The 24,039-nt window shown below is 48.2% G+C and overlaps 2 protein-coding genes across 3 annotated transcripts; one reads left to right on the forward strand and one right to left on the reverse strand.

Moving 5' to 3' along the window:
* Positions 1-275: 275 nt before the first annotated feature.
* TNFAIP1 (TNF alpha induced protein 1) lies at positions 276-15,083 on the reverse strand. 2 transcript variants are annotated; one of them, XM_083714733.1, is made up of 7 exons: positions 14,867-15,083; positions 10,344-10,702; positions 9,150-9,319; positions 7,775-7,864; positions 6,602-6,654; positions 5,136-5,331; positions 276-2,544 (listed from the first exon to the last, which is right to left on the reverse strand). In XM_083714733.1, the coding sequence occupies exons 2-7, from the start codon at positions 10,555-10,557 to the stop codon at positions 2,323-2,325; spliced, it is 945 nt and encodes a 314-aa protein (XP_083570859.1). In that variant the 5' UTR covers positions 10,558-10,702; positions 14,867-15,083; the 3' UTR covers positions 276-2,322. The 2 variants fall into 2 exon arrangements, with proteins under 2 accessions (XP_083570859.1, XP_083570858.1); XM_083714732.1 differs by lacking the exon at positions 14,867-15,083 and adding an exon at positions 13,571-14,116.
* Positions 15,084-15,807: 724 nt separating this feature from the next.
* Positions 15,808-22,378, forward strand: IFT20 (intraflagellar transport 20). The gene is made up of 5 exons (XM_083714904.1): positions 15,808-15,939; positions 18,034-18,180; positions 18,437-18,522; positions 19,892-19,995; positions 21,882-22,378. Exons 2-5 carry the CDS (start codon positions 18,054-18,056, stop codon positions 21,961-21,963), a joined length of 399 nt encoding a protein of 132 aa, XP_083571030.1. The 5' UTR covers positions 15,808-15,939; positions 18,034-18,053; the 3' UTR covers positions 21,964-22,378.
* Positions 22,379-24,039: the final 1,661 nt, after the last annotated feature.

Here is a 24,039-nt window from a genome sequence, read left to right on the forward strand (position 1 = left end):
GAGAAATCTAGCACAGGCTTCAGAATCAAGCCTCAGTTTTAAAACACCATCCCAACCTCATGTTTCTAGCCCTCATGGATATTTAGAAAAACCTTGAGTGTCTCCATGCTCTTCCTAGCCAGCTCCACAAGCAACAGGTGGGCAAGACCTACAGCTGCGAGGATATGGGATTCTTGTGCCTTTCTTAGTAGCTTGCTCCTTCCCACAAAAATGTAAAAACATATATATAAATCTTTCCATGATTGTATGCAGGTTACAAGAAAATTAGGCCTGTGTGATACAGAATATTGTTTATTTGTTCTGTGCCAGGAGCACACAGATGTCATGATCCGAGTTACCGGATATATAACCCATTGCACGTTCAGCCAAACATGGGTTAACCAGAAGCAGCGACTTACCTTGGGTGAAAATTAACCACCATCTAACCACCGAGGGTTAACAACCCGCTAACCGCTGCTATCAGTGACCCCACAAATTCTGGTCCAGCCTATATTTGTGGGGAAGGAGCCCTCCTCCCTCCTACGAACCTGCTGGCCTGGACCACGCAGGGGGAACCTTTTGGCCCTCAGGCTGAACTACAACTCCCATCATCCCAGGCTGCTGGCCATGCTTGCTGAGGCTGATGGAAATTGCAGTTCCGCCACATCGGGAAGGGCAAAAGGTTCCCCACACATGGCCTGGGGAGCCTGCAATGAGGTCTGATTAAACAAGGAGGTATAGAGCACAGCCAGCAGTCATCACGGAGAATTCAACTCACATGCTCTTTGGCCACACCACCAAGGGGTGGCCAGGATAGTGGTGTTTGCCAGATGTTCCGGACCACAACTCCCATCATCCCCTGCTCCCATACAGTATGAACCAAGGCCTATCCAGGAAGCAGGGCCAATGGCCGGGGGCCAGTTGTGGTTCAGCAGCATGGAGCCAGTAGTGCCCCCCCCCACCTGGCCTAATATCTCCCTCCCCACATCCTTGCCTCCATCTCCATCTTGCATACAACACTCATTGTGGTGTGGCTTCACTGCCGCAAACACAATGCAGTATAAAAATGTGATTGTTTTCCCCAAACTGAACTGACTGGCAATCAAGTAGGGCGTTGCCCCGCTGGCTTTTCACTGTATTTCTATAGCAAATCTGCACTTTGAGCAAACAGTATAATGGATGTGTCCCTCCACCACTGCCACCAATGTGCACTTTGTCTCACTCTACAAGGGGTCGTTTCAATCTCGTGGCAAGAGCCATCTCTCTCTCTCAGCAGTCCGCTATGAAGGGAGGAAAAGGGATGGAGGAGCAGGGTGTTGGAGGTAGAGAGGGTGGCCTCACCCACTTTGGGTCATGGCCCACACCCCCCAACAAATCAACTCGGAGTGAACATAACTCTGGAAAGAAAAAAAAGAAAAAAGGAGCTCCTGCCCTCTGATCTAATGATAATGCCCATTGACCAATAGCAGATGTTTAGGACTAGAAACAGCACTTTGAGGCAGGCAAACTTGCTGGATGAGCACCCCCTCCCCATGCACAAAACGCGTAAGCTCCTCAACCGGTTTGTGGGGCAAAATCAAAAAAGGCTGAATTTTGCCACACCCCCATTTCTCTTCTGCCTCTCCATCCCATCTCGCCGGACATGCAATCCTTTCAGGACTAGGGTAGAAGGATGGGCTCACTTTTCACCAGAAACCAGTCCCAGTTGGCTTTCCCATTGTTCCTTGGCAATACGTAACAAAATATTTAAGTCAGGGTTCGGGGCTGAAATTCTTCCAGCTCTGGCAAAGAGCATTCTGTAACGGATGTGTGTAGTGTTTGCCCTACGTAAGGAAAACTAGTGTTCGGCTTTCGCTCACCATCCTCAGCACCTAGATTCTAAAAACCTAACGAACAAAAAAAAGAGAGTTCTCCAAGCAGAGTCTGAGACCACCCAGCCCAAGATGGTTCCCCTCCTGCAAGAACCACTCTCAGAGGGGAAGGAAGGAAACGGCAGCTTCTTCTCGAGCCAGAAATAAGTTGTTCAGCAGCTTCTAGAAGTTAAGTCTCAGAAGAACAATTACAGCCGGTAAGGTTTTGGAAGCTGGCATTGTGGATTGCAGGCCTTCAGAGCACCTTGATCTGTTTTGCCGGAATCAGAAGCCAAGCGCAGCTCCGGCGCAATGAAGGAACGCCGGCTTGGGCGCAGGGCAGGGACCGTTCCGAGCACAAAATCGTTCTGGGGGAGGCAGGGTTGAAAGTAGTGGAGGTGCAAAGGACAGCCCCCCTGCTTCGAAGCCAGCCAGACCCTTGCGGAAAGGGTGTCATCCCTTGCGAGCTGCCCCCTCCCCGCACTGCGTGGGCTTAGTGGCCTATCTGCCGGTCGTCGTACGTGCTGTAACGCTTAACGTGGATGCGCCGGACGCGGTCGCGCAACTCAAAGCTGCCGTCATCGTCTTCGCTCTGGGAGGCCTGGGGGCGGCTCCGGCTGGTTGCCTCGAGCAGGGAGTTGTCGGGAACCCGGGGAGTCTCGTACAGCAGGACGTTCAGGGTCTCCTCGTAGATGCGGGCCTCGGGGAACTCGACCTGGAGGGAGAAAAGAGTCAAGGGGGTTACTGGGAGGAGCAAACGCACCAAAGATCACCCTTCTTCACCGACGTTTGTGGAACGCTTTCCCCAGGGAGGCTCGCCAGGCACCTCTGTTACGTATCTTTGAGCGTCAAGCAAGAATCTTCCCTTTTATCCAGGCCTTTGGCTTTTTACCTATGGCCTTTTAGAGTGAGTAGGATGCTTTCATGCATTATTATTATTTATTGAACCGCAATACCTCAAGGACCGCCTCTTTCCATATGAGCCTACTCAGACCATGAGATCGTCTTCTGAGGCCCTTCTTCGTGTGCCTCCTACACGAGAGGTCCGGAGGGTGGCAACACAAGAACAGGGCCTTCTTTGCAGTGGCTCCCCATCTGTGGAATGCTCTCCCCAGGGAAGTTCTCCTGGCGCCTTCATTGTACACCTTTAGGCGCCAGGCAAAAACGTTCCTTTTTAACCAGGCATTTGGTTGATCTGATTTACATCCTATGCCCTTTTAAAATTTGTGGATGGGTGGGGGGGGCTATTGGGTTGTTGTTTTTATTTTTATTATGTATTTTGTGGTTTTATATCTTGATTTTATTCTGTGAACTGTGCTGAGATCCCCGGGTATAAGGCGGTATATAAATTCAATTAATAATAATAATAATAATAATAATAAACCACCGTTCTGCCGTAGATCTCAGGACAGTCCACAGATTTAAAATACAAGATAAAAACACAGAATGCAAACAAGAACAAGAACAGAAAATAACCACCACCACCTATTTTAATGTATGGATTTTTAAAATATAAGCTGCTTTGACTTGCCATAGCAAAGAAAAAAAGCGACAAGCAAATTTAATAAATACTAATAACGGAGGCCAGAGGGAGTAAATCCTCTCAGCTATTTCCCCCTGCCCTGCTGCTGAATCTTATTCAAATAAATACAAGCCCAAGCTAAGGGCTTAGTTGCTTCCCCACCCCAGAATCCTCAGCTGCCTCCTTTGCTCCACTGTGCCAGACAGCAAGAGTGGAGCAGGGGTGCTGAGGGCAGGGAAAGAGGTTGTAGTGTCTGCCTCCGCCAAAGCGCCCTACACCCTTCGCCATAACTAGGAGCAGCAGAATCTCGCAAAAAGAAAGCCACCGCCAATCACAGTGACGAGATGCTTACATGCAAAAAGATGGGAGTACTTATTATTGCTCGCTATAGAAGAACAGCTATTGGAATTAATGGGTTTGGCTGAGATGGCAAAGCTGGCATGCTTAATTAAGAGAAAAATCACTGTTGACATTTATTAATGATTGGAAACCCATCAGGGGCTTTCTGCACAATAAGGAAAAAGAACCGGTGCGGTATCAGTTTTGAAGAATGAAAAAAGAATTGGCTATGGAAAGTGGAAGAGTTGAATGTTGTTATAAATTAAAATTTTTGCTCAGATTTTTAAAGCTCATAGACAGAAAATTGGAAGTTTTCTCCTTTTATTCTTCTCTTATCTATTTTCTTTTAATTTTCATGTTTAAAAATGCTTGATATTTGTTGCTTATTTTGGTACACTGCTTTTTTATTTTTATTTCTGTATACTGTGTTTTCAAGCTTTAATAAAAATTCAAGGAAAAAACCAAAAAACGAAAGCACAAACATGTCAAATTGGAGCCCTCTGCTTTCCCCTTCCCCAAGGACTGGTTAGTTGACACTGATGTGTGAAATTTGGCATCCTGCTCTGCTTTTTTTGTTTCACATGACACCCTCCCTGCTTCCGACTGTTGCAAGTCAAACGCAGTGGGGACAGTCAAAGCAAGACTGCCCAGAATTCCCTTGACTGCCTTTGGTCTATTGTTATTTTAACTTTTTGTAAGTTTTATATTACTGTTTTACATGTTTGTTGTTTTATATTTTTTATGTTTGCTTTTTACAATCAAGACATGCACAAATCTTCTGAAATAAATTAATCTGGCAGGCCGCTGTGAGAACAGGAGGCTGGACTAGATGGGCCCCTTGGCCTGATCAGCAGCCTTGTCTTATGTTCTTATTGGATTATAAAGTTATATATGGTCCAATACATGTGCTTTGGACCATATATAACTTAATAATCCATGTGCTTTGAGAGGGACGCAGGTGGCGCTGTGGGTTAAACCACAGAGCCTAGGGCTTGCTGATCAGAAGGTTGGCGGTTCGAATCCCCGCAACAGGGTGAGCTCCCGTTGCTCGGTCCGTGCTCCTGCCCACCTAGCAGTTCGAAAGCACATAAAAGTGCAAGTAGGTAAATAGGTACCGCTCCAGTGGGAAGGTAAACGGCATTTCTGTGCGCTGCTCTGGTTCGCCAGAAGCGGCTTAGTCATGCTGGCCACATGACCCAGAAGCTGTACGCCGGCTCCCTTGGCCAATAAAGCGAGATGAGCGCCGCAACCCCAGAGTCACGACTGGACCTAATGTTCAGGGGTCCCTTTACCTTTACTTACATGTGCTTTGATATAGGCTCTTTCCCTGGCCTATGGAGGCACCGTAAAATCCTCCCCTGAAATTTGCCCAGAAGAAGCCACACAGAAAGGGATGTCCGTGTTGATAGCCCCAGGCCCCAACAGAAACCGCAAGGTTAAAATACCTTGGTTTGCTTCTTCTCCGTAGCATAAACTATGGATGTGCAACAGACTTCGGCCAGCTTCCTCCCCTGACCGTAGAATGACCAGCAACAGATCTCATCCCCGATCACGTCTTTGATGAAGAGGACTCTCCCGTTGAAGCTGAGGGAGAGCTTATCGAACAATTCTATGTTCTTCAACAAATTGTCATCGGAAGTGCTGAAACAATGTTTTTTTAAAAAAAGAATGACGTATGTGGATCATTGGCTTGTGACAGGCAGGGCCTTTTTGGTGGCGGCACCCCTGTTTGTGCAATGCCCTCCCTGGGGAGGTATGTCGCCCACCCTCGTTATTGACTTTCAGGAGGATGTTAAAAACATTCCTGTTTCCCCCAGGTGTTTGATGGCTGAAAGACACACTTCCTGGCAACCCTGAAAGCACTGGTTGAATGTTTTGACTGTTTTTGGAATGCTTTTTAAAGAGAAGTTGCCATGATGTGTTTTCCGCCCTGGGCTCATTTGCAAGGAAGGGCAGGATATAAATTGAGTAAATAACCATTTTTTCACATCTGGATTCTGCCTTCACCCCCCCAAAAAAAGAGCTCAGATGTCCCTCTCACCATTTTAATCCTCACAATAACCCTTTTAGGTAGGTTGGGCTGAGAAGATGGGTGACTGACCCAAAGCTGCCTGGCAAGATTCACAGCTCAGCAGTTATTTGACCCTAGGGCTCCCTAGTTGGAAACTTCAACCCCATTACACAATTCTAGTCTTCACATGCTAAACATTCCAAGCACAAGGACCCCGTCCTCACATTCTTTATCTGAAGGAGACCAAGTGAGCAGTGGAAGATCCGCTTGCCCCAGGTACTCAACAAGAACAGGCTGAGCATTTCCAGTTAAAATAAAAATTAAAAAGAAAGAAAAGAACTGGTAACAGGTATGGCCACGACTATGGGCAGCTGCTGCCAGTCAGAGTGGACAATGCTAGGATTGATGGGCAAATAAAATAAATAGGAAGCTGTTTATCGCAGGTCAGCCTATTAACTGCCTACCCTCCCTGGTATTTTAAATTTAAATTGGGAGAGCTGTGCTGTTTCGTACAGCAATTAAATCAAACCAACATGGCAACAAGGTTTGCTCCTGCTGAAACCAACATGGAATAAATATGAAATAAGCCTGGGTTCATCGTCCTTCACATCTACTACCAGAAACAATAAATTCTCTCAGCGGGAGATGTGAGGAAGTCCAAAGAAGTTATGAAACTCTGTTGAGATAAAAGAAAGGTTGTTTATCTTTGTACTTTATTTTGTAAAAACCCCTAATAAAAATTTTATTAAAAAAAAAAACAGAAACAATAAATTCAACACTGTGGGGAGGGTGTCAGATACTTCTCAAAGTACTGTGAGAACAGGATGCTGGACTAGACGGGCCACAGGCCTGATACAACAGCCTTGTCTTATGTTCTTAGGGAGACAGCAGAGACTTTACCTTGTGTAGGAATACTTGTTGTTGCTCCTGTTATACAACAGCTTCACCACAGGCTGGAAGGAAGAGGTGAAATGTCAGAAATATAGAGCTGGAAGGGACCACAAGGGTCATCCAGTCCAACCCCCTGCAATGCAGGAATCATTTGGGGCCCAAACTCACCACCCTGAGATTAAGTCTCGGGCTCTGCCGACTGAGGAAGAAGACGGCTAGGTCACGCTGCCCAGTCAGGGCCTCTCCTGGGCAAAGGGGTCTCTGGTGAGGCCCCTTCGTATGGTACTTTTTTGAGCCTATTTGTCAGTAGCAGCAGCGGCAAACACACCCAAGGGCAGCCAGGAGGCTCCCTGTTTCTTCAGAAACAGTAAAAGGGAACTTTTTTTTGTCTTAGGGCCACATTCCCTCCTGGCTAACCTCCTGAGGGCCACATGCCAAGGGCAGGGCCAGAGGCAAAGTAGGCAGGGCCACACATGCAACTATTGCCTTTGTGTGGTCCAGGGGTAGGCAAACTAAGGCCCGGGGGCCGGATCCGGCCCAATCACCTTCTCAATCCGGCCTGCAGAAGGAAAAAAATCAGCATGTTTTTACATGAGTAGAATGTGTGCTTTTATTTAAAATGCATCTCTGGGTTATTTGTGGGGCATAAGAATTCATTCATTCCCCCCCCCCAAAAAAAAATATAGTCCGGTCTGCGGGACGGTGGACAGGCCCACAGCTGAAAAAGGTTGCTGACCCCTGGTGTAGTCGGTTAGTTTCAACACACACTGACATGCCCCTCCCTGTAGTCTCCCCCAAGGAGAATTTTTGCACTTCAAAGATATGTTCCAGCCAAGAAAAAACACTTGGGGGTGGTGAGGGATGTCTGGCCTGGCGGGAGCTCAGAGGGGTCCGAAGGGAGTTGTTTGGCTCCGGGGTCTGGGTTTCCCCACCCCTGGCTCCAGGGCACTGTGGAAAGTTAAAATGGTCGGGATCCTTTTGACCCTCTGGATGCTGCTCCCATCATCCTTGGCTACTGGCCACACTTGCTGAGGCTGATGGGAGCTGTGGTTCAGCAGCATATTGTCAGTCAAGGGCTCCACTCAAGCCTTCTATCTCCCCTTTCTGGGTCTTCCTGGGGTACCCCAACCCACGAATTCCCCATCTCTGGAAATTCAAGAACAAGGAAGGAAAAGCACCCACTTTCATGGCAGATTCGATGAGCCTCTCCTCTTCTTTGGGTGATGTGATGACCGGGATGTTGCAGACGGGCTTGTACGAATCTTTCTTGTCCTGCGGAAGAGAATTGCAGGCACACAGGCAGGTGAGTGCAGGTTCGGTGTCCCCTTCTTTGGGGGACCACAGAATCGTAGAGTTGGAAGGGACCCCCCCCCCAAAGGTCATCTAGCAAAACATCTAGCAAGGCAGGAATCTCCACTTAAAAGCACCCAGGACAGATGAGCCTGCAAAACGCAAAAGTCAATACCCAGCCTGAAAACCACGCTAAGCACACTTGCGAGGGGATAAGAGTTTCAAAGTTTAGCACTCTCTAAGATCCAATTGAAGAAGGTGGTTAAAAATGCACTTCACTGCCCTCCCCACACAGTTCCCGACTGTGTAAAACAGGTGTGGAGGAACCTATGCCCCTGCTGAACTACAACTCCCACCATCCTTGATCATTGGTCATGTTTGCAGGGGCTGATGGGAGCTGTAGTTTGGCAACAACTGGAGGGCCTAAGGTTCCCTGCAGCTGGTGTAAAAGAGGAATGGGGGACTGGAACCACACCCGCAGGTCTCTCACAATGTCGGTGGCCCTCAAAATCAGTGCAGGAGCTGGTCTACAGGGAGACATAGGAAGTACCGCATTTTTTGCTCTATAAGATGCACCAGACCACAAGACGCACCTAATTTTTGGAGGAGGAAAACAAGAAAAAAAATATTCTGAATCTCAGAATAATTCACTTGCAGTGAAAGCAGCAATCCCTCTTGCTGGTCTGGCTTCTAGGATAGCTGCGCAGCCTACAATTGATACATAAGCCGCATACACATTTCCCCTTACTTTTTTAGGAGGGAAAAAGTGAGTCTTATAAAGCAAAAAATATGGTACTTGCAGGAGATACTTAGGACCTTAGGAAGCTGACTTATACTGAGTCAAACTATTGATCCACCTAGTCTAGTACTGTCTACACTGACTGGCAGCGGCCCTCCAGGATTTCGGCCATACCAGGAGAGGCTGGGGATTAACCCTGGGACCCAGGTGCTCTATGGCCCATTCCATGGCAGAGGCTGGGCAGCCATCTGTCAGGGATGCTGCAGTTGGGGGATTCCTGCACTGAATAGCTGGCTAGTAAGAGCTGTTCAACAGCTGAATGGTCTCCCTCGGGAAGTGATGGACTCTCCTTCCTTGGAGGTTTTTAAGCAGAGGTTGAGTGGTCATCTGTCATGGAGGCTTTAGCTGAGATTTCTGCATTTGGGGGGGTTGGACTAGATGACCCCTGGGTGCCCCTTCCGACCCTACAGTTCTGTGATTCTATAACCCCCAAGGGTCCCCCTAACGCTACGCGCATGCAGCTCTCACCTGCAGGGCAGCCTGGCAGAGGTCTACCAAGCCCTGGATGAGGTAATATTTGGCTTCAGCCATTAGCTCTTTGACCTCCTGCCGGTTCTTCGGGAGGGCAACCGTGTTGTCTCGGAGGTAACTTAAAACTGTCCCAAAATGCTTCCCGCAGCGATCGATGAGGATCCAGCCTGTGAGAGCAGGAGAAGACAAGACAGCTGCAATCTGAGCTGGCATCCTGTAGGAGTGGAAGCTGATCGACAACAGGCAAGAAAAAGTTTGCGCCAGCCCCATCCCTGGTTTAAATGCTTCTTCATTGTTATATGCATTTATACGCCACCTTTTCCCCTAACGGTACTCAAGGCTGCTTACAGATAAAAACAAGAACAGTTAAAATGCAGAAAAATCTATCACTGGAAAACAAGTAAGTGTCGACAGAATTCAGGCTACAATGGTACCTTGGTTTACAAACTTAATCCGTTCCAGAAATCCATTTTTAAACCGAAACCGTTCTTAAACCGAGGTGCACTTTCCCTAATGAGGCCTCCCTCCGCCGGTGCCCTTCCACCATTCGGATTTCATTCTTAGATTGAGTTAAGTTCGCAAACTGGGACACTACTTCTGGTTTTGTGGAGTTCATAAACCGAACAGTTCTTAAACAAGGCTGATCTAAAACCGAGGTACCACTGTATATATAAAATCTGTTTAAAAACATACCAATAATTACAATAAAAACAGCACGGCACCAGCCCTTTTATTAAAATCAGTTTCCAAAATCCTGTTGGAGCAATAAAGTCTTTACCTGCTGGCGGAAGGGCAGCAAGGAGGGAGCCAGTCTGGCTTCTCTAGGGAGAGACTTCCAGAGTATGGGAGCAGCCACCGAGAAGCCCCTCTCCTGCATCCCCACAAAACATGCCTGTGAGGGTGGCAGGACTGAGACAAGGGCCTTCGCTGAAGATCTCAAACCCCGGGCAAGTAGAATTTATTATATTCTGTTTTATTTGATGCTTTAATGTGTTGTAAACCACTTTGAGATTTTTAAAATTTAAAATATAAAGTGGTATAGAAATGAAATGAACAATAATACCAGTAATACTAAATCTCATTGCAAAAAAAAAAAAAAAAGTAGCTTAAGACATGTGGCAACCACAATCTAGGTTTAGCTTTTGTACTCAAGCCTCTAACACTGGCTGCCAGCACTGGCCCCTGGCTCACCTTCTTTGTCCGAAAGCACCTCCATCCTGCCGCTGAACATGGCCTTCAGCATGGTGTCGTGCCGTGTCAGCACCTGCACCGTGGTGTAGTAGAGGGACCCGCCAACATTGAGCCGCACATACTTGTTGCCCAGGGTGCCGCCTTTGAAGCCGCAGCCCTTGGGCTTGGCTCCTGGCGAGGGACAGCCGGCTGCCAGGCAGGTGTCTCCGGACATCTCCTTCTGCAAGTAGATGACAACTCTGCAGAGGGTGGGCTTGACCGACTCCGCCGTGGTTGTGGGGGGAGGTTGGAGAGCCACGAGGTCACTGGCTGGGCAAGGAGAGTATTCCCAGAAGCAGTCTGGCCCTGGAGCCAAGAAACTGGAGAGAGAAAGAAAATGAGAGACATAGTGGATGGTCCAGAACAGATCTTTATTTCTCTTTGCACAGGGAATACAAGCAAGACTCTGATAATTCTGATATGAGCCCACGCAGGTGCCAAGGTTTGGCTGGCTTAGTGACCTAGCTTTCTGGGCTCAGTGGACGAGATTGTTATCTGTCCACAATCCTGGGAGCCAATATTAAAAGGTGAGTGGTGGCAGAACCCACCTATCAGTCGCTTGACATCATTATGGTGTCAGATGATTGACGGATGGGTTGCCAAGGCACTACAGAAAATGCTCCCGCCTGGTTGCTACCAGCCATGGCCCACAAGGTTGAGGGAATCTGGGGCTCAGGTGAGGATGACCAGAGCCTGGCAGGAGAAATGTACAGAAGTTGATTGTCCCCAAGGGACCCACATCCCAAACCGTTTGGGGTGTTGCCGGTTAACGGCAGTGCCCTGAACGGCAGCTGGAAACCAAATGGCACATCAGCCTCATTCCATGCAGCACTTCCAAAAAGCAAGTGGCCGGCCCTCATTGACTGCAAGAGGACGAGGCTCGGAAAAGTGCAGACAACGCTCGCTGAGTTCTCCAAAGGCAAAGCTTCCTAGCAGGGCATCATTCTCAAGCCTTATGCAAGAGCCATCTAGAACATTTGCTAAAGCCAGGTTTCTCACGAAACCAAGTTGCTAGTCCTTGTGATTACAATGAGGGCAATGAGCCCACTAGCTCCAAGTTCCCAGGCTGGCTGTTGAAAGCCCTACCGCTCAAGAAAAGGACAGTGTGGTCTCACCAGCAGAGAATGGAAAAAGAGGGCAGAGGAATTGGCGCCCCAGCAATCTTCATGTATTTGTTGCCCAGTTGCCCAGGGACTGCAGAGCTGATGGGCAGCACATTCTGGCTTCTGCTATCAGCCAAGGGTTTAATTGCCACTGGGAGGCTGAATCCCCAGAGAAGAGCAGTTCAAGCCCATCCAGTGGCCAAGCAGCAGCAGCAAAAGCAGGGAGCTAGCTTCCCCTCTTCCCACCGATAAGCACTTTCTGCCTAAGAACCAGCACTTGTGTTTGCTTTCCGCCGCCCTCCTCCAGCCCAATCCCTTTTCCTTTTGTGCTGCGTCTCTGGGATTGGAAGCCTGAGGGGCAGCGGCCCTTTTCAGGAGAGCAAAAATATTTTAAACAAATAATATAAAACAATACTTTGAATAAAAACCTTACAGGGGTGCCGTAAGGACAAATTGAGATGTGTAATACCTAAGCAGCTGCAAAAAGTTCTATAAAAGCTGGTGCTAAGCAAAGGGGGAAAGGTACCTGCCTTTTCTAAGCTGCAATGGTGCAGAGCCCCAGCCAGCCGGCAGATCAGTAAATTGCCGTATGGATGAGACCAAAGTCCGCAACTCGATCCACATATCTCCAAACAGCGGCAGGAACCTGGGGGCCCCTTCCCAGCCTTCCAGGATGACGTAATGGGCCTGACTCAAGACTGTCCCACACAATAGAAGCATTTCCTCTGCTTCCCCTAGTCCTCCAGTGCATTTTTGCATTTGTGACACACACACAAACTGGAAATGACTGAAGGCTTAACAAGCTTCTATTTCCAGCAGCCCCGTTTCCATATCCAAACGTGGCATGCAGATGGCATTTGGGAAAGGGCGTGAGAAGCCTGCTGTACCAAGAACGGCCACGGAAATATTCGATTGCAAGGGAATGCAGAGATAAGTGGCCTTTGGGAGAATGCAGTGGTTATAATAAACAGTCTGTGTACTGTGTCCTCCAGCAAACTGAGTCATGAGTGGGTCCATGGGCCGATAATGCAATTATGCAGCCCAACACCAGACATTTCTCTTATGAGAACAGGAAGTTGCTTTGTACAGAAGTAGACCACTGGTCCATCTAGCACAGTATTGTCTACACTGACTGGCAGTGGCTCTCCAGAGTTACAGTCCCTGTTGGGGATTGAACCTGGGGCCTTCTGCATTCAAAGCAGGTGTCCTGTCACTGAGCTGTGGTCCTTTCCCTAAAAATAAAAGAAAAGTCTAGTTCTCATGCTTCTGGATAAAGGACTGAAATAAGTAAGCATTGCACTGAGACACTTGGAATATCCAAGAGCTGACGTAGTTGGTACAGAACAGGCATAGGCAAACTCAGCCCTTCAGGTGTTTTGGGACTACAATTCCCATAATCCCTGACCACTGGTCCTGTTAGCCAGGGATCATGGGAGTTGTAGTCCCAAAACATCTGGAGGGCCAAGTTTGCCTATGCCTGGTACAGAACATATTGATGTGTAGATTTTAAATATTAGGCTTCAGCCTTCTGACCCAACATCACCCTCCCCTGAGGGGAAAGAATCTCAGCCAAGGCAGCAAGGAAGGCAAAAATTATATACCAATAGTAGCTTCATTCACCAAGTGCCAACGCTCATGTAGGAAAAACAGAACAAAACCAGGCTTCATCTCACACACCCATGTTGAAAAGGGAAATCGGAACCTTTCAAACTTACTTTCTACACACCAGATTTTCCCATTCTGCATTGTTGCCTATTTACTTAACTATCACTGACCCATTCATTAAATGTGATTTAATGAATGGCTGAAAGGGAGGGGCAGATGTTAGGCTAACACTGTAAAAAAGGTCAGTCAGCTGAGGGAGCGTTGGGAAGAACCAAGGCGGTAATGGTTACAGGCTGCAGGAAAAGAATGTGTGAAAACTTTAAAAGAATATTAATTAAATCAGGGATGGGGGCTGTTTTTTAAGTCAAGAGCCACATCGCCTGTGAGCAGTCCTCAGAAGTCCACATGGCAGTATGGGAAGACCCAGATGCAAAAGGTGGGGGAGCAAGTAATGTAAATTTGTACTGTGTGCACACACACCTCTCTCTTAATCCTCCAGTCAGGGAAGCAAGAGGCATTCTTCAAGGACACACACCCCAGCCCAGCAAAAACACTTAAGAGTTGGGGGTGAAGCAGGGCTGGTGAAGGATGCAGCCCCGACAAAGTTTCAAGGGCCAGAAAGAGAGGCCTGGAGTTGTCACAGATAGATCCCAGGGCTGAGGTTTACAAGTTTAAAAAAACGGAGCTCAGGGAGTGGGAATGAATTGCAATAAGGTGCCCAAATGCAAAATATCTTCATTGTGATGTTTTCAAAAGGGAGGGTGAATGGCAGGTCTTCTTTCTCTCCAGTGCTCCATATTTACTTGGCCCTCTTGCAGGTCGGTAACAGCCAGCAGAAATCCAACAGGTACAGCCTCCCCAGCCTCTCTCGGCCACACTGTGGGATTTCTATCGACCCCAGCTCTGCAGCCACCCGGCTCTCTTGCTGGTTTAAACAGCCAGCCAGGAAAGAAACCGGTGTCGCCTCTCCCTATCAGCGCAGCACCTGTGGAACTTCCTGCTCCCACTTTGCTTGTTGTTGTTGTTTAGTCGTTTAGTTGTGTCTGATTCTTTGTGACCCCATGGACCAGAGCACGCCAGGCACTCCTGTCTTCCACTGCCTCCCTCGGTTTGGTCAAATTCATGTTGGTAGCTTTGAAAACACTGTCCAACCATCTCGTCCTCTGCCGTCCCCTTCTCCTTGCGCCCTCCATCTTTCCCAACATCAGGGTCTTTTCCAGGGAGTCTTCTCTTCTCATGAGGTGGCCAAAGTACTGGAGCCTCAGCTTCAGGATCTGTCCTTCCAGTGAGCACTCAGGGCTGATTTCCTTAAGAATGGATAGGTTTGTTCTTCTTGCAGTCCATGGGACTCTCAAGAGTCTCCTCCAGCACCAGAATTCAAAAGCATCAATTCTTCAGCGATCAGCCTTCTTTATGATCCAGCTCTCACTTCCATACATCACTACTGGGAAAACCATAGCTTTAACTATACTTACCCCATACCCACTTACCCCTGTTTAAAGGAGCAACCACGCAGGAGAAAGCAGTCATTCTTTATTTCCGCCTCCCCAAATATTTACCTCCCTTTTCCTCCATGGCTGACCTACTTCTGACCCCCCCCCTTCCAATAGCCAATCAGCTCTCTCGCCCAAATTTACTCACCCACCCACCCACCAGCCAACTTTCCGCCCTCCCGCCCCACTTCCTTGCCCGCTAAACGCAAACACAACGCCACTTTCTCAAGCGGGCCCGCCCGCCTCCCCACTGGCCCCTCCAACCCCCGCCTGTTTACCTTACCCGACTCTCGAGTCAACCGGCGCTGCTGCTCCACGAAGGCCTCCGCCTCGCACCGGGAGGCGACGGGGGCTGAGCAGAACCGGCTGCGAGCGAAACCAGCCGGCCGGCGCGCCCCTCAAGCTTCCCAGACCCGGCCGAAAGGCGGAGCTCAGGAACGAGCAGCTCCAGCCACAAGCCGCCCTTCCCAGTCAGGCGCCTCGGCCTACAAATCCCAGCGTGCAGCGTGCGCCGGCAGCCGCCCGCAGACGGGACTACATTTCCCAGCATGCACTGCCCATTTTGTTTTTCCGCACCCTCTCCCTCTCCAGGCAAAAGCTTTGAGTCCAGAGCTGTCGATCGCCTTTAATTATTTTTTTTAAAAAGACCAAAGTAGTAGACCATGAAACACCCCACGCGGGGTGTTCATAAATGTGCAATTATTTGAGGTTTGTTTCTGATGCAAGGGACAAGCATGATTTTAAACAGTTTAAAATCAGGAGTGGGGAGCCTTACAGTAGCCAGGATTTATGTTTTAATTGGGGGAAGGGGTAGAATCTTAAGTATTTCAAGTTAAATATTTTAAGTATTTTATTGATTTACTTGGTCGGGAAGGCAATTGCACCCGCTTCCCCCCTTGGCTAATAATAATAATAATAATAATAATAATAAATTGTGTTAGCCGCCCTGAGTTTAATTAATAAATTAAACTGTTTAAAATCATGCTTGTCCCTTGCATCAACAAACCTCAAATAACTGCACATTTATGAGAGCGCCGCGTGTATAAAGTATAAAACAATTGATTAAAATACAAAGGTCCCTGTTTCTCTGGAGACGTCTCTGGCGCCATCCCTCGCGCTCCCCCTCCTTGCTTTTGGATGCTTCCTAGAGAAACTACACTTCCCGTGATGCCTTCTCTCTCCTCCATCCCCCCGCCTCGCTAAGTGGTACGTTCCTTGTGGGCGGGGCGGCAGGAGGAGGCGGAGCCAGTGGCGGCTGCTGCTGCTGCTGTCGCCGTGGCAGCGGAAGGCCGCGCTGGAGGAGGGAGGGAGGGAGGGGCAGCCGGGAGCCACCTGGCGCGTCCGCAGGGGCTGCAGGTGAGCCGGGCGGCGGGGACCCCATAGGGGTGGCATTGGGAGGCGGGGCGAGGAGGGTGGCAGGCAGGCAGGTAGCCCATGCCTCTGAGTGCCAGTTGCTGGGGGACAGCAGGCAGCCCGTCCGCCAGCGCTGCTTACCTGCCTTTGTGCCCATCCTCGTGGGCTTCCCTGGGGCACCTGCCTCGCTTGGCCAGCAGGCGATGGGGCCTCGGGTGGCGCTTGGGGTGGAATATGAGCCAGCAAAAGCTCGCCTTTAGCAGCTGCGGTAGGTAGAGACGAGCCTCCCTGTTCAGAGGGAATCTGTCTCACGGGACCAGCTGGTTATCTCCCGCTTGGACTACAGTGGTACCTCGGGTTAAGTACTTAATTCGTTCCGGAGGTCCGTACTTAACCTGAAACTGTTCTTAACCTGAAGCACCACTTTAGCTAATGGGGCCTCCTGCTGCTGCCGCACTGCCTAAAAACGGCCCTAAACGGCCTCGGTCCAATATACCTGAAGGAGCGTCTTCACCCTGAGGTCCAGCGCCGAGGGCCTTTTGGCGGTTCCCTCACTGTGAGAAGCCAAGTTACAGGGAACCAGGCGGAGGGCCTTCTCGGTAGTGGCACCCTCCCTGTGGAACACGCTCCCATCAGATGTCAAAGAGAACAACAACTACCAGACTTTTAGAAGACATCTGAAGGCAGCCCTGTTTAGGGAAGCTTTTAATGTTTGATGTATTACAGTATTTTAATAATTTTCTGGAAGCCGCCCATTGTGGCTGGGGAAGCCCAGCCAGATGGGCGGAGTATAAATAATAAATAATTATTATTATTTTGGGGTGGCTTTTTTGTGTGGGCTTCCGATTGCCAGAGTTTTGGACGCTGTGGCGAAACAGGATGCCGGGCTAGGCGGTCCGGGAAAGCAGGCTCTGTAGGAAGGGTTAGGTTGGGTCGCAGCCACAGGTGGGAATAATGGAGCATCCATGTTCAGGGGGAGTGGCCCATCGGATAGAGCTGTGAATCGGCTGTTTGGCAGGGCTGCCCAAGCCCCAGTCTGATTTATCATCAGTAGAAACACAACAGAGCTGAGCTGTAAAAGGAAGGTTTCATCAGCTGGCAATTTGTGTGGGTTTTTTTTTTTTTTTTAAAGAGTTGTCTTGATTTTATTCAACTTATTCTTATGATGTGTTTCATATTGTAACCTTGAGATGTGGTCCAAGAATACTTTAATAAAGTAAAGACACTCCCTCCCATCCTTCTAAACACATAAAAGTTTTGACGCTCCCTGCCACAAGGCCGGCTTCTATTTATTTATGTTATTTATTTCCTATAAATATGCATAATTACATAGCTAAAGAGGGGCCCGGTGGTGTGTCCCTTTGGAGGGAGTTCCACAGGTGCCACCAAAAATAGCTTCCGTCCTGCCCTGCTAGGCAACAACATCTACAGAGCTAAAGGTTCCCCATATTTGATTTATCTGAAGGGCAGAAGAATGGTAGGCCTTCGTTACAATTGTTAAATTGAGTTTAAAACCACATCCTGACTGGTGAAGTGGGTCTCGGCCCCGGAAAACTGTGGCAAAAATATTCTCAGAGTGGCTGAAAAATAAATCTCTCTGGGAAGCGTAGCTCTGTGAGAGGAATAGGCATCACCAAACAACTCTCAAACAACTCCTTACCAAACTACAGTTCCCATGATCCTTTGGAGGAAGGCACAACTTTTAAAGTGGGGTGATACTATTTTAACTGTATAGTACAGATGAGGCCTTACTCGGGGCTTTATATGCCAATAGCACGGCCTTATCCTTCACCTGATAGCATACTGGCAGTTCTTTCAGTAGAGATGTTATGTGTTGTCAATAAGGCACCCCCTTCAACAGTCTTGCTGATCCATTCTGCATTGGCTGCGGCTTCTGAACCATCCTTAAGGGAAGCTCCACACAGAGAACATAAGGATACATTGAAATAGGGAAATGGGCAACAAGCCTATTGGGAACCCAAGCATCAAAGCCTATTAGGAACCCAAGCATCCCAATATCTAGGGATGCAATCTCTCTCTTTTTCCCTTCTCTCCTTTTTTTAAAAAAAGTTTCTTGTGTTTGGTTATTTTGCACAGAAGCCTAAAAAGGATCCATCATGGCCAAAGATATCCTAGGCGAAGCAGGCTTTCACTTTGACGAACTGAACAAACTGAGGGTTTTGGACCCGGAGGTGTCCCAGCAAACGACTGAGCTGAAAGAAGAATGTAAAGTATTTGTAGACAGTAAGTTCCCTCTCTGCTGAGCACAGGCCTGCATCTCTCACTCTTTTGTGCAACATTAATGTTTGGTCAAAGGGCTGGTTCACACACATTGCTTGACTGTTCACTGCTTGGAATGGTTTACTGGTGAATTCTGATTCAGAAATCAAGAACAGTGATTAGCAATGACAGCATCTTCCTAACTTGCCTATGTTTGTTTAACAACCATGGTGGGAGAGAGAGAACCTTGGTCTTGATTGTATCTGTTCCTCCTTTCCAGAAATTGCAGAATTTAAGAAAATAGTGGGCAGCCTCATCGAACTTGTAGATCAGCTAGCAAAAGCAACCGAAAATGAGAAGATTAAGGTAATCTGACACGGCAAAGTGATGTCAGAATAAGTAGGCTAGCCCTTTGTTGCATGCGCCTTTTCTCCGGTAATTTTTTTGTCCCCCAACAGACATGCAGCATCGTGCGACTACTGTTAAAACTGAACAGTAGTTTGGTTTCCCGGTTGGGTATTATCCAAGGCCCTTTTGAAGCACAGATTCATAACTGAAGAGGAGGCTTTCCCTCCTGAGAGAGCGAGAAGAAGATACCTCTCTTGAGATGATGCCTTCTGCAAGACATGCATTGTTTAAAAACCAGTTACCCTTTATTATTATTATTCTGAGCAGTTATTTTCTCCTATGCACATTTCATTGAGTGACGCAGGTGGTGCTGTGGGTTAAACCACAGAGCCTAGGACTTGCCGATCAGGAGGTCGGCGGTTCGAATCCCTGCGACGGGGTGAGCTCCCGTTGCTCGGTCCCTGCTCCTGCCAACCTAGCAGTTTGAAAGCACGTCAAAGTGCAAGTAGATAAATAGGTACCACTCTGGCGGGAAGGTAAACGGCATTCCCGTGCGCTGCTCTGGTTCGCCAGAAGCGGCTTAGTCATGCTGGCCACATGACCCGGAAGCTGTACGCCGGTTCCCTCGGCCAATAAAGCGAGATGAGCGCCGCAACCCCAGAGTCAGTCATGACTGGACCTAAATGGTCAGGGGTCCCTTTACCTTTACATTGATGAAGTGATGAATGTACGATTGCGTCAATACAATTTTGGGTGATGGCCCTGCTATTTTCAGATCACAGAATCATAGAATTGTAGAGTTGGCAGGGACCACAAAGGTCCTCTAGCCCAACCTGCTTCAATGCAGGGATCTTTTGCCCACCATGGGGCTCAAACCCACAACCCTGAGACTAAGAGTCTGTTGCTGTGCTGGCTGAGAGACTTACAAGTCCGTGGCTGGCAAGCATCTTCTAAAAGGGTGCTTGGTTGTGATCGCAGGAAGGCGTCATCCCAGTGGCGTAGCGTGGGGGGTGCAGGGGGGGCCGGCCGCACTGGGCGCAACATCTGGGGGTTAGGGTTAGGGGCGCAAATCCACGGGTTAGGGGGCACAAATTCACGGGTTAGGGGGCACAGATTACTTGCCTTGCCCCGGGTGCTGACAACCCACGCTACGCCACTGCGTCATCCAAGTGGGGTATGTGTGTAAAAATACTTTTAAAAAGTTTTCTCCCTCTGCAATATATGTGCAGATTAAAAGCAGCCACTTCTTTAATCCATGGAAGCTCCATTCATTGTAGGTAAGATTTGTTTCATTGCATCACTAAGAATCAGTCCCCCCTCCACCCCCAAATTGGAGGGCTGCTAAGGTGCTCCGGGATCACCCAGAATAAAATCCCTCTTTCCGCAGGCAATTGGCGCGCGCAACTTGCTGAAGTCCATAGCGAAGCAAAGAGAAGCCCAGCAGCAGCAGCTTCAGGCGCTGATAGCCGAGAAGACAACACAGCTGGAAAGGTGCGAAAAGAAAAGGGATACAGGAAAGCTTTCCCCCATCTCTCATAGCACCAGAAGCCATGGACCGCCAAAGAAACTGAATGTCGAAAGAATCAGGAGAGACAAAATACTATTTCACACTATGGCACATCCTCCCATAAGAGGCAGTGGTGGTCACCAATTTGGAGGAGGAGGATGATGATGATGATGACGATAACAATAACAATATTTTATTATTTATACCCCGCCCATCTGGCTGGGTCTCCCCAGCCACCCTGGGCGGCTTCCAACAAAGTATTAAAATACAATAGTGCGTCAAACATTAAAAGCTTCCCTAAACAGGGCTGCCTTCAGGTGTCTTCTAAAAGTCTGGTAGTTGTTGTTCTCTTTGACACCTGGTGGGAGGGCGTTCCACAGGGCAGGCACCACTACTGAGAAGGCCCTCTGCCTGGTTCCCTGTAACTTGGCTTCTCGCAGCGAGGGGACCACCAAAAGGCCCTCAGAGCTGGACCTCAGCCAGTCATAGAATCATAGAGTTGGATGGGACCCTGTGGATTACCGAGTCCAGCCCCCCTGCAATGCAGGAATATGCAACTGTCCCATTAAGGGATTCAACCTTGGCATTATCAGCACCTCTCTCTAGCCAACTGAGCTGTCATGTCTCTTTGAATGTTTTTACTTTGTGGGCGGCAAAAATGAGAGGATCTTGTGGGGCACCATTGAGGCTAAGATGCGCCCTGTAGGAGTCTTGCCACTACCTGCACAATAAATAAGCACAAATCGATACAAATAGTATTTATATCATATAGAGAAAAGTTCAAGAGCTTGACAGTTGCAGAAACGCATACAGAATCCCTCAAAACAATAAATACTGTCAACCACCTGCTGCAGATCACTGGTTGTTTTTTTTTAAAAGTCCCTTTTTCAAGTTCATGCAACTGATTGACAGCTTCTATTTCCCGAGGGGTGTTTTTTTTTGGGGGGGGTGTCAATCAGGGAGTTCCAAAGGTGCTGCTACACTAAAAGATCGATTTCTTGCACTGCCGTAACGAGTGTTATTTGGCACCTGTAGCCATGCCAGTTCTGCAGGTCGGAATGGTCAAGTGGGCATACAGGGGATGAAGTAATCTAGCCCTACATTCATGCAGTTGGCTGGTGGTTTCTAATTCTGGCTGAAATCTGAGAAAAACCAAACTTAGGAAGGGAGCTTTTAACCTGTGATCTGTAGCAGGTGGCCAATAGTATTCCTTATCTGGAGAATGCTTTTGCATGTGCTTGTAAAACTCCAGTGCCAGCCTCTTGTGTTCATATAATAAGAGATACTGTTTGTATGTATTTGAGTCTTGCTTATTACACACTTTCAAAGCTGAAAGCCCTTCATGGCAAAAGCAGAGAGCCCAGGTGCCTAATCTGCAGCCTTCCAGGCATTGCTGAACTACAACTCCCATCATTCCAATGGCCAGGGATGGGACGGAGTTTGTAGTTCAGCAACATTCCTCCTCACCTGTCCTTGTTCATCAGGAGCTTGGCAAAAAGGGCAAGCTTTTACCTTGTGCCAAGAAAGAGGTTGGTTGAAGATGCCAGGTGGACCTGATTGGAGAGAGTGTTCCACAGATGTGGAGCCCCAACTGAAAAGGGATTTTCTCCTACAGTGCCATTCTTGAAACCTTCCCCAAAGAAGGGAAATAGCACACTGATTCAGACTGACGGAACCAAGGCTGTTCTTGTTGCATACAGCAAAATCTGGAAGGTCAAAAGTTAACGAGTCCTGAATAGAGCCCACTTTTTCAGACATGCTAAGTGGGCAGTTCCTGTCATTTCTTGACCCTCCAGCCATTTTGGCCAGCCGTGGCTGATTGGACTCGGAAGATGGCCGAGCTAACACATTTGCTCTGCTTTTTCTCCAGGTACCGCATCGAATATCAAACGCTGTGTAAAATAGAAGCAGACCAGAACGAATTCATCGACCAATTCATTTTCCAGAAGTAGAGAGAGAGAGAATGAGAGAGAGAATTTATGACCAGCACCAAACACACTGGGAAATCTTGAACCATTCCTATTGTCTAATGGGGTTTTTTTTAGGGGGGGAATGGGAGGGGGCAATTTTGACCTTTTTATTTTTTGAATTGACCAAGATCACCTCTCAAAAACAAAACAAAAAAAGTTTAGATCTTAAATACTCTTTTGGACTTACTTTAGGTCTGGCAATAAGATATTTCTAAAAGGGACAGCTACAGCTATTGTATTTTTGAAGATTTTTTTTAAAATGGCCAGTCATTTATATAGTCATCAGACTGTTCTGTGTTTTACACAACTTCCCATTGTTCTTTTTTTTCGTTTTTATAAAAAAAAAGCCCTGTAAAATACTTTCAAGGAAATCAGGAAATAAATTATTGTTTTTAAAGACGCCTCATTTCCTTTTTATGTTGCCCTTAGTACATTTGGGTGTGGGCTGGAAACATGATTGGGAGAGAATGTAAAATTAGCCTGGCATGGAAAAAGTAGGCACCACTCACGGTCCTTGTGACCCGAGACTTGAATTTTGTGCAATCTGCCGCACGACTGTCCAGTTCTGGACACTGCACTCTGAGGAGGAGATTGACTAGATGATTAAGGGTCTGGAAACAGAGCCTTACGAGTTACAGCTGAGGGAGTTGGGTGTGTTTCGCCTGAAGGCTTGAAAAGTGTTATTTGAATATGGCCGCCATATCTACTGCTTCCGAAGGCAGAACCCCAGCCAGTGGGTTCAAATGACAAGGAAGAAAGACCCCAATAAACATCAGAAGAACTTTATGAGGGCAAGAGCTGTTTGACAGTGGAAAAGGACTACCTCAGATGGTGGTGGACTCCCCTTTGTTGGGGAGATGTTGACCATCTGCCAGGGATTATGCGGCCGTGGTTCCTGCAATGCGGGGGGGGGGGAGTTGGCCCTTGTGGCACCTTCTAAAACTACAGTTCTCCGATTCCATCCTTCCATAATGTACTCACGTTTTCCTCTTGTGGAACATCATTTTGCCAGTAAAGGTAAAGGGACCCCTGACCATTAGGTTCAGTCGTGGCCGAATTTGGGGTTGCGGTGCTCATCTTGCTTTACTGGCCGAGGGAGCCGGTGTACAGCTTCCGGGTCATGTGGCCAGCATGACTAAGCCACTTCTGGCGAACCAGAGCAGCGCACGGAAACACCATTTACCTTCCTGCCGGAGTGGTACCTATTTATCTACTTGCACTTTGATGTGCTTTCGAACTGCTAGGTTGGCAGGAGCAAGGACTGAGCAACGGGAGCTCACCCCGTTGCGGGGATTCAAACCTCCGATCTTCTGATCGGCAAATCCTAGGCTCTGTGGTTTAACCCACAGCGCCACCCACGTCCTTACCATTTTGCCAGTGCAAGAAGTATAGTACCCTGTCTACAACAGGGATGTCCAACCTGTAGATTGCAATCTACCAGTAGGTCCTTCGCTGATCCTGGTAGATCACGGGATCCTTATCATGTACAATAAGTTAAGGGGGGGGACTAAAAAACCCTACAATCCTCCCCCCAAAAGCTCAACAACTCTGGGCAATCCACCCACTCCATGCACACTCCTCCTTCCTCCAATGACAATGGGTAGATCACTGCCTGTTTTTTAATACTGGGAGTAGATCAGTGTCTCTTGGGAGTTGGAAATGTCTGGTCTACAGTATTGGTTTGCAGAGTAACAGTTCATTCCGACAAAGCTGGTCTCAATCCCTCACCCTGGGGGAAAGGAGAAGCACACGACCCCTTTACTCTGGAACATACTGGGATAAGAATGAACCAAGAGGGTAATAGATTAGCATCGGTGCTCTTTCGACACAAACCCAGAGGTGAAACAACCTCTTTTACCAGATCAGCAGGTTGTTTCGAGGGGAGGACGTCGGTTTGGAAATGGCCAAATTCTACTTCCTCCTTGGTAAATAACAAGGGGCTTCAGTTATGTCAGGAATGGAGAACCTGGGGGCCAAAGAATAATAGAACTGCCCAGTTGGAAGGGAGCGCAAGGGTCATCTAGTTAGTGCAAACCCCTGCAATGCAGGAATCATTCT

The sequence above is a fragment of the Podarcis gaigeae genome (assembly GCF_964106915.1).
Source record: "Podarcis gaigeae genome assembly, chromosome: 15".
NCBI classification, from domain to species: domain Eukaryota; kingdom Metazoa; phylum Chordata; class Lepidosauria; order Squamata; family Lacertidae; genus Podarcis; species Podarcis gaigeae.